The sequence below is a fragment of the Canis aureus genome, chromosome 26, assembly GCF_053574225.1.
Source record: "Canis aureus isolate CA01 chromosome 26, VMU_Caureus_v.1.0, whole genome shotgun sequence".
Classification (NCBI taxonomy): Eukaryota; Metazoa; Chordata; class Mammalia; order Carnivora; family Canidae; genus Canis; species Canis aureus.
In genome coordinates, this window is record NC_135636.1 from 27052437 (window position 1) to 27065628 (window position 13192).

The 13192-nt window shown below is 51.0% G+C and overlaps 1 protein-coding gene and 1 long non-coding RNA gene across 3 annotated transcripts in view; one reads left to right on the plus strand and one right to left on the minus strand.

Moving 5' to 3' along the window:
- TM9SF4 (transmembrane 9 superfamily member 4) overlaps window positions 1-11989 on the plus strand; it is a 52081-nt gene extending 40092 nt beyond the window's left edge. For both annotated transcript variants that reach the window (XM_077872675.1, XM_077872674.1), the window contains 6 exons: window positions 2182-2265; window positions 3801-3976; window positions 4440-4503; window positions 5702-5821; window positions 6855-6944; window positions 10052-11989. In XM_077872675.1, coding sequence (XP_077728801.1) covers window positions 2182-2265; window positions 3801-3976; window positions 4440-4503; window positions 5702-5821; window positions 6855-6944; window positions 10052-10201 — 684 coding nt within the window. In that variant the 3' untranslated portion in view covers window positions 10202-11989. The remainder of the gene's footprint in view (window positions 1-2181; window positions 2266-3800; window positions 3977-4439; window positions 4504-5701; window positions 5822-6854; window positions 6945-10051) is intronic.
- Window positions 3823-8792, minus strand: LOC144298172 (uncharacterized). Its single transcript, XR_013365144.1, has 2 exons — window positions 8456-8792; window positions 3823-7603 (listed from the first exon to the last, which is right to left on the minus strand). It is a non-coding gene; the product is annotated as an uncharacterized LOC144298172 (long non-coding RNA).
- Window positions 11990-13192: the final 1203 nt, after the last annotated feature.

Consider the following 13192-nt stretch of genomic DNA (forward strand, 5'->3'; position numbering starts at 1 on the left):
GGGGCAGCAGCAAAGACTAGACACTGGCAGATGCCTGGGACTTGACCCCACCTCCCAGGGAGCCTGTGCCGCTCTCCCAGACAAACGAGGCCCCTCAGACCCCAAGAAACCCCTGTGCCAGACTCAGAGAAGCCTGTGGTCCTGATGTGCTAAAACCATTCCCCCTCTCTTGAAAGCCCTAGGAAAACCAGGCTGTCTCTGGTCTGGTCGCCACACCCCTGGCACAGAGTCCTCACTATAGAGAGCTGTGAAGGTGACTTCTGGAAGGATCAGAGAAAGGCCCTGAATTGTTGATGCCTCGGGCATTTTTCTCAGGCTGTGGTACAGCTACAGAGCTGTGGAACCCAGTTCCAATGTCCCCCCAGCACAACTCTTCCCTGGGAGGCCTCCCACAGGTAGCCCCAGATCTTCCCTCCGCCAACCCCACACCAGACTCCCACTTCTCTGCCCTACACCTGTTCCCTGCATCATTCACCCAGACCCTCAGGCCAGAGAGCTGGGTTGCTTCCTTACCTCCTGCTCCCTTCGGCCGACCTCTTCTCAGACAACAAGTGCTGAGGGCTTTCCTGTCAAATAGTCCCTGAATTCCCTCCCAGCTCCAGCTCTGGCTCTGGAACTCTTGCCCAGGTCTTGCCTAGACCCTTGACTGTCCTAGGCATCCCTGGCACCTTTTCCCTGGTGCTGTGCCTCCGTCCACAGGTGGGCACGTGCCGTGGCCTGCAGCGATGCGGGTACCCCACCACTCCTATCCCCTTCTAGCCTGTGCCAGGCACACCGCTCCCTTACTCCCCTCACCTCGTACTGTAGGTCTCAGCTCCAGTGTCACCCTCTAGAAGCCTTGCCCCTTCTTTCCCCAGTCTGACTCCCAGGGAGCCCAGGCAGGGGCCTCATGCCTACAGGTAGTGCTGTGAAAGTGGTTCTCCACTTATGAGTCTGTCGGCTTCACTGGAACTTTCTTCCTGTTCTCACTCCCGGTGTGTAGCACAGTGCCCAGTCTAACTTTGGCCAGGAGGGCAGACAGGAATGCCTTCCTATACAGCAAAGTAAAGCAGGAATATTCAGAGAGGAAATGACGTTTGAGCCAGGCCTTGAAGAGGAGGGTTTCAGATGGAAAGAAGCAGCTGGCAGGGTGGCCTGGAGCTCTGGAATCTCCTAGATCCCCACCCTGGCTCTGTTCTGTTTCAGTTTCCCCATCTCTCCTGTAGGGGATGGTTGCACCTGCTCTCAGGGTTGTTATGTGGACAGAAAGAGACTGCGTGTAAGGCCCTTGGCCCAACATTAATACTCAGGTGGCAGATACCCTGAGATGTTGATAACTCTGCCTACATGACAGCCCAGGGACAGCGGCGACATGAAGGGGCAATGACCAGTTACCAGGTGTGGGGTAGTGGCTCTGAGTCAAAGGTGAAATTGGCATTGGAGGTTGAGTGCCAGATTGCAGGGGGCCTCGGGCATTGTGGTCAGGGGCCCTCCCGGATGCTGAGGCAGCCACAGCAGTGAAGGAGGCTCCTGTAGATCTGGGGCTTTGGTTCCAAGTGCCTGGGCCCCAGCCCAAGAGATGGTGACAGGATGGAATATGGGGTAGGGGCTTGGCCTCTGGAGTCAGACTGCTTGGTTTTGAACCTCCAATCCACCCTTTCCTGTATGAAGTTGGGGTGTATATTTAACATTGCTGGGTCCCAGTGTCCTCTTCTTTAAAAGGCCCTTTCCATCCAGGCCCATAGTGAGGATGAGGTGAGCTGGTGTGTGTGGGGACCAACACCTGCCACCCTGAAGCCTCAATTAAAGCTCACCCACCTCTCTAGGCAGTTTGGGTTGAGGCCCACACACACGTTTTGTAGAACTTTTACTCATTCATTCCTGTTCAACAAATGGTTGTTGAGAGCAGTTACTGTGTTCTAAATGCGGGGTGTACATCAGTGAACGGGGGGGAAACACTCTTCCCAAGGAGCTTACAGTCTCTGGGGGTAAGCAGACATCAACCAGGTAACTGTCCCTACTCACAGACTAGGATGAGGGCAAGGAACAGACAGTTCAGGGCATGCTTTCTGGAAGTAATGATCCTGGAGTGCTGGGACCTAAAGGACAAAGAGGGTTGAGAGCCTCAAGTCTGGGGGTCCCACGGGAACAGCTGGGAGCTCCCTTGTTGCAGCTTCCCAGCCTGGTCTCTTTTGCTTCCAGACGGCAACACTCTACCCTGGTGTGGTCTTTGGCATCTGCTTTGTTTTGAATTGCTTCATCTGGGGAAAGCACTCATCAGGAGCAGTAAGTAAGGGGGGGGCCAGCTGTGTTCCGACCCACCCCAGCAGGTCACTTCCCACTGTTCTCTTCCCTTTTCTGAATCCCCAGAGTTCTGTTCCCAGCCCTAGGGTCTGAGGACTACCCAGGGTTTCCCCCTCCCTGCCCATCCTATGGCCTCTGCTCTGGCCCTGGCCTTCATATGGGCTCTTGCAGACAGCTGGCCAAAGCTCACTTCTCTAAAGGGAGACTTCCACAGTCCGGGGGCCAGCTGGGGAATCTCCCTGTGCCTCAGCCAAGGGAAAGCTGCCTCGGGTGAGTTTATTAGGTCAGGATCCCAAACCAGGCTCTCCTCTTCCTTGCCCTGCCCCTTGGCACAGGGATCCTGCCAGCCGCAGTCACTGCTAGCAGCTGCCCAGGACTCACTGAGTGGGGGTGGGGACAGGGGGCTTAGATCCCAGAGCAGGGCTGCAGTGGAGGTGGGGCAGGCATTTGCCAGCCCAGTTGTAGCGGATAGAACTGCCTCCCTCACCTGCAGTTGCCCATTTATTAAGGTTGTCAGGTGAAGCAGAGTCCAGGGAGCCAGAGGACTGGCTCTTTTGCAGCAGTTGGGAAGCCACCTTCAGGAAAGACAGAGTCATGCTCTTCCTCTCACTTCCTCTTTTATACCTTTGTTCCTTCTCTCTTTCAACATTTTCCTCCCAGTTACCAACCACTTATGATAAACACTCATTGTGGAAATGTTGGAAAGTACAGAGAAGTTGATGTAATTTTTAGTATATGTTTTTTGCAGTCTTTTTAGCTATATTTAAAATAGAATGATGTAACTTTAAAATTATCACGAAATAGCAAGCATTTGTATTGTGCTTACATTGGAATAAGTATTGTCCTAAAAACACTTTGCACATGTTAATTTGCTTCTTCCAGTTTGCATAATTCTTGAAAAAATGTAGTACTGTATAGGATAGATTAAAGAAATGAAAAATAAGTTCTAACCCCTACATGCCATCGGAGGAACTACTATTAATTTTTGGGCACAGCCCTCGTAGGCACATAAAATACAAGGATTGAGATGTTTTTGTTAAAATGGAGTCCTATACATACAGTTTTATTACCTGCTTTTTTTACTTCATAGTATATTTGTGGTTTTTTATTTTAACAAAATTGGGAAGACACAATTTGTGCACTTGGTCTTTTCCCTTTTGTCTCCAGGTCATATACCACATAATTCTCCTTCATTCTGGCCTCATCTTCCCCTCTTGTTTTCAGTCCTTCTTTGTTCTTTCCCCAATCCCTCCCTGGATGACAAGCTCCTCTGGGATGCTGTGGTTTCTTCTTCACTTCACAGCCCAAATGGTCCTCCATCTGCCCTCTGCTTTTCCCTGGGGCTGCATCAGCCCCCAGAGGTTCTGGCCAGGAGCCTTGTGGGCGGCATGTCTGCAGGACCTTCCCCACTATGGTGACCCTCCTTCCAGGGGACTCACTGGGTCTCCCTTCCTCCTGCACTATCCCTGGCCCCAGGCATCAGTGCCTTGTGGGGCCTCACGGTGCTGTGCCCGCAGGTGCCTTTTCCCACGATGGTGGCCCTGCTGTGCATGTGGTTTGGAATCTCCCTGCCCCTCGTCTACCTGGGCTACTACTTCGGCTTCCGCAAGCAGCCATATGACAACCCTGTGCGCACCAACCAGATTCCCCGGCAGATCCCTGAACAGCGATGGTACATGAACCGATTTGTTGGGTGAGTTTCTGGTGGGGGCAAGGCCGACACTGCCATGAGCCTTTCCTTAGGAGGACGTGGAATGGGTACCCTCCCTGAGGGATATTGTGACATGTTCTGCAGCTCCAGGGTGCTCTCATAGATTTTATGAAAATTAACTTCACACCAGGTTAACTTCACTCCAGCCAGACCTGGTATTGGCCTAGGAACCAGGACAGGGAAGGGAGGGGTAGAAAATTGCAGGTGAGACAGATTAAGACCATCACTTGGATCTAGGCAACTCACCCCAGCTCTCTATACCTCAGCTTCCCCATCTATAAAATGCAGAGAACGATGCCCACCTTGCCACCCTCTCAGGAGGCTATAATGGTATGAAAGCATGCCAGGGAACTAGAACCACCACAGCTGTGTGAGCACAGTTCCTTATACTACCTGGGAGGAGTCTGGGTCCCCCAGTAGTGTTAACCCTCACCTTCTGCTGCAGCATTCTTATGGCTGGGATCCTGCCCTTCGGTGCCATGTTCATCGAGCTTTTCTTCATCTTCAGTGTGAGTAGCACTTCTCCCCAGAGCTGGGTCAGCCCCAGGGGCTTGGTGGGGGTGCTTCCCCATCCCTCCACACATAGCCTGCTGCCTTCCCCCTACTAGCCTGCCTGGTCCCTAGTCCCTCCATTTATGTGCTCTGCCTTTTACTGCCCTTGAGATTTCAGACAGGCCCCTTCACCTGTCGGGGTCCACACTCTTCATGCCGAGATAGGGCTAACACGCCCACCCCTCAGAATGGCTTGGAAGGATACATGAGATAGGCCATGTGTGGGGGGTCTGGTATGTGGGAAGTGCTCAGGAAATAGGAGCTACTTCAATAATGTTGCAGCCAGGCTCCACCATTGGTAATATCATGGCCTCTGCTTGGAGTTCCAGTTCCCCACTCATCTTGACCTGCTACTCAGAACTCTCAGGAAAGTGTGGGGAATGATTCCTAATTCTCAGGATCACTGTGAGGCTGGAGTGAGACTGTAAAAGGCACATGCTTGGCATTCAGGCAGTACTTGTTAAATAGCGGCTATCATGAGGATAATGTTAATAGCCAAGCCAAGGTTGAAGTTGGCAGAAGGGCTCCTCAGAGCCATCTGCACCTAGCTGACTGAACTTGGTCCCCTGCACCAAGTCTGTACTGGACAAGCAGCTACTGCTCTGGAGTAGTCTAGCTCTGCCTAGGAAAAGGGTCAGAGGACAGGTTGGCTGCTCCCCACCCCCGGAGGCCACCTTACTCTGTGTGACCCCGGGCCAATCACCAGCCTCTCTAAGCCTTGACTTCCTCATCCGTAAATGGCTTACGTTTGGAGATGCACATAAAGCATGTGGCACCATGCCTGGCCTGCAGCAGGCTGCCCCTAAGTGGTGGTGGCTGCTGTGTGATTTTGATTGGAGTGGGATTCATTATTTTCCCACAAGCTGTTGAGTTCAGGCAGGGGCCCACTCATTGTAGGGTCAGCCATGCCTCAGCCCCTCCCTAAGAACAGCCTGGCTCACCCTCTGCTCTAGGAAGGAAAGGCCAGTCAGAGCCACATGCCAGGCCCACAGGCCCCAGTAGTATCATGAGGGTGTCTCCATTCTTGCCCTGGTGGCAGGTGGTGTGCCACACATAACTGAGGGATGGCTTTCTGAGAACAGGCAGCCTATGCCAAGGGAAGGGGTCACCGGGGGGAGGCAGGCTAGCTGAAGGTCAGCTGTGATGTGTCCACAGGCAATCTGGGAGAATCAGTTCTATTACCTTTTTGGCTTCCTGTTCCTTGTCTTCATCATCCTGGTGGTGTCGTGTTCACAAATCAGCATCGTCATGGTGTACTTCCAGCTATGTGCAGAGGTGAGGGGAATGGGGCCAGGAGTTGGGGGTGAGGACAGTTGGTCCAGCATTGAATGGGTCAATGAAGCTGTCTGGGTTTCCCATGTGGGCTCCCCTCCTGCGATGAAGTCTTGGGAAAGTACTTCACTGAGCCTCCATTTATTCAGCTGTAGACTGGTGTTCATGATCCCTACCTCACAGCATAGTCACGTGTAATAGTCATGGTGACATGAGAAAAGGTCAGTAGGTATGTCAGTGGAGTCCACTCCAGTAGTGGTTTCTCTAGTAATTGGCGCACTTTAGGTGACCTTCCTTCCCTCTGGGGATCAGCTCTTGGCAGAGCCCTTTGACAAGGGCTCTGGGACAGAAGCCCTGGGCTGAAGCCCTGACTCCTCCGTTAATATCTCTGGTTGGGCAATTGCTTAACCTGTCTGCACCTTTCTTCCCTCATTGTGTGACAGGGCAGTGATAGTACCTAACTCGGGGCTGCTACAAGGAGTGAATAAGCTGATTCACGTATAGCGCTAGAATGGTGCCTGGCACTTGGCAGGCACCGTTTGCTCAAGAAATGTTATTACTTTCTTTTGCTGTGGTCTTTGGTGATTTTTTTTTTTTTTTTTTTTGAGATCTCATCTATGAACAGTAAAGCTCACCCTTTTTAGTCTTCAGTGAGTTGTTTTTTGTTTGTTTGTTTTGTTTTTTTAAGATTTTATTTATTCATGAGAGACAGAGAGAGGCAGAAACATAGGCAGAAGGAAAAGCAGGCTCCCTGTAGGGAGGGAGCCCAATGTGGAACTTGATCCCAGGACTCCAGGATCACACCCTGAGCTGAAGGCAAATGCTAAACCACTGAGCCACCCAGGCGTCCCTTCAATGAGTTTTTAGAAATGCATACAGTTGTGTAACCACTATGGTTATAGATATAGATATAAAACATTCCCATCACCCCAAATATGACTGTTCTTGCCTAAGGTCTTTAGGTCCTCAGGCAACCATGAAACTTGGGGAAGATTCTACACCTGGAGATAATGACTCTGCTCTGTTTCCTTTTCAGGATTACCGCTGGTGGTGGAGGAATTTCCTAGTCTCCGGGGGATCTGCATTCTATGTCCTCGTCTATGCCATCTTTTATTTTGTTAACAAGGTACTGCCCTGTGTGAGGAAGCCCCCATCCCATTCAGGGCAGGTTGGTGGAGAGGAGGGTGCTGGGGAAAAGCCCGAGTGTGAGTCTCTCCTACCAAGAGTAGGACCAAAAGACATTCTGTTGTAGGAAATGCATCTTTTTAGGACAGAGAGAATTTATGTCCTGTGTGTTTGTGAGACAAAAGCCTTTAGGATAAGTGACAGAATATTACATGCAAAACCTGTGAGATACAGCCAAAGCAGAACTTATACGAAATCTCTCACCTTGCATTGCTACTCATAAGAAATAAGAGAGGCTGAGAAGGTGGTACTTACCTCAAGCTAGGGGGGAAAAAAAGCAGTAATACGAAAGAATACAGAAAGTAGATGAGAAGGAGCTAATAAAGATATAAGCAGAAAATGCTGAAATGGGCTTTAGTGCCCAAATTTAGGAACTCAGGTACACCCACAGAGCTCACTGCCCCCAAGGGTGGCTTGAGTAAGAATACAGAGCCCACTCACCACGATAGTTGTGGTAGGTTCATGCGTGACACATAAGCCAGATGGGCCACTGGAGGGGTGTAGGCTCACTGTGGTGGACTCTTCACTTCCAAGGCTGCCACTAGAGACAGGCTCACCCGCTGTGCTTCAGGTCTCCAGAACCCAAAAACAGGCAGTCCTCTGCGTGCAACCAGGGTATATTCCCAAACCAGAGTCAGAGGTCAGTGGTTGAAACTTAGAATGCCCTTTCACAAAATCGTCAGTCAGAAAGGACTGCGTGGATCATCAGTGGTGCTCCACCCTGCTTCCAGTTGGCTGACCGTGCTCCTCTTTCTCATGGAGCTCAGGGGTCAGCAAACTATGTGCCGGTGGGCCTATTTCTATAAATAAGTTTTCTTGGAACACAGGCATGCTCATTCATTTACATATTGTCTATGGCTGCTTTCACACTATAGTGGCAGCGTAGAGTAGTTGTGACAGAGGCCACATGGCCTGCGAAACCTAAACTGTATGATCTGGCCCTTTTTTTTTTTTTTTTTTTTTTTTAATTTTATTTATTTATGATAGTCACAGAGAGAGAGAGAGAGAGAGAGAGAGAGAGAGAGGCAGAGACACAGGCAGAGGGAGAAGCAGGCTCCATGCACCGGGAGCCTGATGTGGGATTCGATCCCAGGTCTCCAGGATCGCGCCCTGGGCCAAAGGCAGGCGCCAAACCACTGCGCCACCCAGGGATCCCCATGATCTGGCCCTTTAAGAAAAAATTTGCTGACCCCTGCTCTGCCACATCCAGTGACAAAAGACACTCCCTCCTGGTATCTTCAGTCTCTCTGGCTATCTCCTGTCATTATCAAGGTCTTCCTTGATTCACACTGAAATCTACCACCCTGTAACTTTTGTCTTTAGGCCATAGTCATCCAGAACAAATCTAACTTCCCTCCCCTAAAGCCGACATTCATCAGAACTCAAGCAGAAAGTGATTAAAACTGAATTCCAGCTGACTTAAGCAAAAAGAGAACGTATTCACTGGTATACCTGGAAAAGTCTAGCTTCAGGCATGGTTAGACCCAGCACTTCAAATGTTGTTGAGGCTCTGCATCCCCGCCTCAGCTCTGCGTGTTTTCTTGGCTTTCGTCTGTACGCAGGATCTTGCCTCCAAGTGGAAAGATGCCAGTGGCAGCCTTAGTTCTTTTTTCAGCTTCACTGCCCTAGAGCCAAAAGAACATGTTTTCTCTACTGTCAAGTCACCAATCCCAGGGAAGAGGCTCATCTCACTGTTCCTCAGGTCCAGTGAGATGGTGCACTCTGATCGACTAGCTTCAGTGTTGTATTAAAACTGACAGCCCCAGCAGAACCACGGAATAAGGAGCGGGTAACTCCAAAACCCAGGAAGATAGAAGACAAGGGACAGTGTTGGGCAAACAAAACCGAGCTGCATGGCCTCCTAGACTGCCCCCAGGGTCATCTCACGACCTCCTGTTCTTCCTCCCTGGGCCCCAGTCTTCTCTGTTCTAATGACCACCCCTAGTCCCAGAGTCTGTCTATAAAATGACAGCCTTGGCCTGTCTGAATTCTGAGGGCCATTCCAGCCGTGCCTTTTTACCTCGTTTCCTTCCTGGTCTTAATCACTGGCTTTACCACTGCGATGTCCCCTGCCTCCCTCTTGCCCTCTCCAGCCATGAGAAAGCTTGTGAAACGGGAAGATTGAGCCTACAAAAAATGGCCTTCATCCCCTAAGTTTGAGGATATTTGGCCTTGGGGAGAAGGTCTTTGTTGATTTCTTCTGAGTTCCTGACATTTGTGACCATGCGTCTGCTCACGAGCCCTGGCACTGTCCCCACTCCAACCCCGGTGTGCCAAGCAGGTCTTGATACCAGCAAATACAGCCACCACACAGGTCCTGACATCTCTGCCAGGCCACTGACTCTACAGAGGAGTCCAGTGTGCTCCAAGATTAAATCCCTGGGAGATGTTGACAGTAGTGGCAGAAGCGTTGTCAGGAGGTGAGGACCATAGGCTGGCTTTGTTGGCTCTCTGCTCTTTTAAGCTGGGGCCCTTGTATGCCTGTCTCCTCCCTCCACTCCTGGCAGCTGCTTCAGCCATCCAGGAATGTCGCTGTGCTGTTCTGGGGACTGTGGAGGGTGAAGAAGTGACATAGCTGTGGCCATTCCTGTCTAAGACATTCTGGCCCTGGCCCCTGAAGTCTCCTTTTGTCTCCCAGGGAGCACCCAGGATGCTCCGGGATGACTCGTGCCCCTTCGTCCCCCACAGGAAGTGGCCTGGGTCAGTGGAATTGGGCAGTGGACCCCCACCCCTCCAGCCCCAGGTCTGAGGCCCACGTCCTTCTGCTTCCTAGCTCTGTACTGTGGGTGGCACCAGACCCCTCTGTGCCCCATCTGTGAGTGGGGTTAATAGTCTACCACGGTGGTTATGAGGGCCCTGGTGCTGACAAAGGCTCGCCATGGCTCTGAGCCCTGCCTGCCCCTCACTGCCCACCTGGAGCGAGCCCCTTCCCCTTGCCAGGCTTCAGCTGTCCCACAGGATCAGTGAGAAGGTTGGGGGCCCCCAGTTGGCTGTGGTAGACTGGCACTAAGTGTCCACCCCTCTCTTCTCTCTCTGCTTGTGCCCTAGCTGGACATCGTGGAGTTCATTCCCTCCCTCCTGTACTTTGGCTACACGGCCCTCATGGTCCTGTCCTTCTGGCTTCTCACGGGCACCATCGGCTTCTATGCAGCCTACATGTTTGTCCGCAAGATCTACGCTGCTGTGAAAATAGACTGATGGGGTGGACCATGGCCAGGCCCACTCCATCCACGGACAGGAAGCCACTCTGCGTGGGGAACTGCAGGCACGCAAATAAAATAACTCCTGCTCCTTGGGAATGTAACTCCTGACAGTGTTCCTGGATCCTGGGGCTGCGTGGGGGGCGGGAAGGCCTGTAGATAAATCTCGGACTTTTCTTCATCATTTTATTCTAGTTCTGTGGGGGATGAGTTTTTTGTGGGTTGTTTTTTCCTCCGTGCTAAGAAAGTTCCCTCCAGCAGGAATTCTCAGACCTGTTTATTCAGGTTTATTTTTTTGGTTGGGGGTTTTCTCCTTAGTTTTTTAACATATGGATCCAGGATGGATAAATCACCATGACACTGGGTTTTGGTCACTGTCTCCACCTCAGTTCCTCAGGCTGTTGGCCACCCCACGATTAACTGGAAGATGAAATGCCTGGCCTTCTAGGGCTTCGATGAGGTTTCTAAGCCTCTCATGGCCCCTCCTCGTCGTTGATGCTGCAACGGAGCACAGCTCTAGCCTGGACGCACATCCTCCGTGCCAACCAGCCTCTACCAGCCCAGTCCCTCATTCCTCTCTCCTCCAGCCTCCTCCCAGGGCTGCCCAAGGCAGGGCTTCCAGCCAGGCCTCCAGATCAACCAAGGAAAATCCCCTGGAAGTACTTGGGGCCAAGTGCCCCCAGGACAGCGAGACTCACCCCTGCTCGGAGCAGTGGGAGTTTGCTAGAGAAGAGACTTGCAGTGAACTATTCGTGCCAAGAAACCCTGGATCCAGGGCTGAGTATTTACAGTCAAGCCAAGCATCCACATGTCTTTCTGGAATGAGGGTCCTCACCCCCTCAGGATTACTCCCCAGTACTTTCCTTGGGGGGTTGCTGCTCTTTGCAAAGTCTGCTGGTGGCGGGCCCTCTTCTCTCCCACTTCCTGGGCAGAACAAGGCCAGGAGGCCCCCCCCGCCCCCCGCCCCATGCCCTCCTTTAGGTGGCTGGGGAGAGGCATTCTCTCCCTGATATCCCCAACCTCAGCGCTCGTACCCAGCTCTTTTAGCCAGCTCCACCCCCTCTGCCTCCACCTCCACCTCCCATCTGATTCTTGCCTCCTTTGGGGGACATCCAGAAAACTGCTTGTGGGAAGGAAGAGGGAAGGTCAGTTCTGTCACTCTGTCCCCCATTCCCAGGAATAGGCAAGGAGCTGAGTTAGAGGTTGCTAACCTGGCAGGCCTGGCTCCTGTGTCAGCACTTAACTCCCTGCGTACCCCATGCATGTCAAAACATTTGTTCTTAAGTTGCAAGAGACCAGACCCACCCTGGTATTAAGGCTTAAGTAACAGCCACTCACCCTTGCTTCGGCCCTTTGGGACTCCCACCACAAGACAAAGCTCAGGATGCTAGGAACACATCCCACCCCCTCAACACCCTGCACCCCGATTCCAGATTCCTCCAGCTGCCCCTACCAATTCCACCAATCAAACCAGTGAACTTCTCGACCTTCCTCACAGCGACTCCATAGCTCCAGGCAGTGTCCACCAAGAATCAGGTTGGAGAAAAGGGAACCCAAGCAGTGGAGAATGATAGTGCAGGCTTTTGTTCATCCAAATCTCGGATTTTTTTCCCTAAGAGATTCTCTTTTGGGGGGTGGGGGAGTAGGGAAATGGACTCCTCAAAAAGGGTTCAGATGTCATCGATTTTTCTGACTTTTTTAATCATCATCATTATTATTTTTAATTAAAAGATGCCTGTATGCCTTTTTTTGGTCCAATTGTAAATAAATATGCCATTGTCCTGTTGTCATGTCTTTGGAATCTCTTGCAAGGGTTAAAAGCCTGAGGTGAGACAACTTCCCCAGATGGGTGGAGCTGATGGGTTTCCGTCAAAGCTCCATCTGCTCAGTCCTTCCATCCTGAATCACAGGCATCTGCCCCACTCCATGAGTAGGAAAGGGCAGTCAGGTGTGAGCTTTGGTAGCAGTGAGACCTGGTTTTAGAATCCCAGCTCCAGTATTTTACTGCCAACTTATTTCATCTCTCTGTCATCTAAGAATCCTTCAAATAGAAACATAGGTCAAACTAGCTTATGTCCCAAGGGAAATTGATTGGTTCATAAGTCATTGAGGAAAGGAGTGTTTGATTTCAGGCCTAGATAGATCCAGGGGCTCAAGGGGTAGCCTAGGATTCTCCCTTTCTCCACTGCTTTTCTCTGCCCATTCTGTTCCACTGTCAAAAATCTTCCCTGTGAGGGAAGTGATGAGGGCATGTCACAGATCACTCCAGGCTTAGGTTAGCCAGCTTGGAAAGCCTAAAGGAAAAAGACCTCTCCTTCTCTACTTCAGTATATTTAATACAGGTAAATCCCAGAAAAGTTTTCTGATGGACCCAGTTTGGATGACTGCACACCTTGGACCAGTCATTTATCCAGGAAGACCGTTCTGTTACAGGCTGCATACTCCAAGGATATTGGGTACTGTGAGTTTTAGACCCGCTCGAATCACTAGGAATGGGTGGAAAGAACAATTCCCACAGTAGGGATACAAAGCAAACGAACAAGTTGCCTATTGTAACCCCACCTCTTCCAATTCCATGCCTCAATTTCCTCATTTGCAGTGAGAAGGGTGCTGGTGCCATTCATGGAATACTTTGAGTGTTCAGACAACTGTTGCATTTCCATGTATTAGCCCATTCTCTCTTGAATATGATCGCCTAAGGCATTTTCTGTTATTAGCCCCCTTTTACAGAGGAGGTAACTGAGGTACCTACCCTGTCTTTGAAGTAGCCTGCTGGGAGTCCCATGGCAGGTATGTGCTAGAGTGTTAATTCAGCTGAAGCACACTCCCAAATGTGTTCCTCCAACAACTACCATAGCCGCCATTTAAAAGAACTGTACATCTCTGTGTGTGTGTGTGTGTGTGTGTGTGTATATATATAATGTAACTGTGGTACATCACAATTGTGATGAAACATCACAATCAAGATAGCAAACATACCCATCAACCC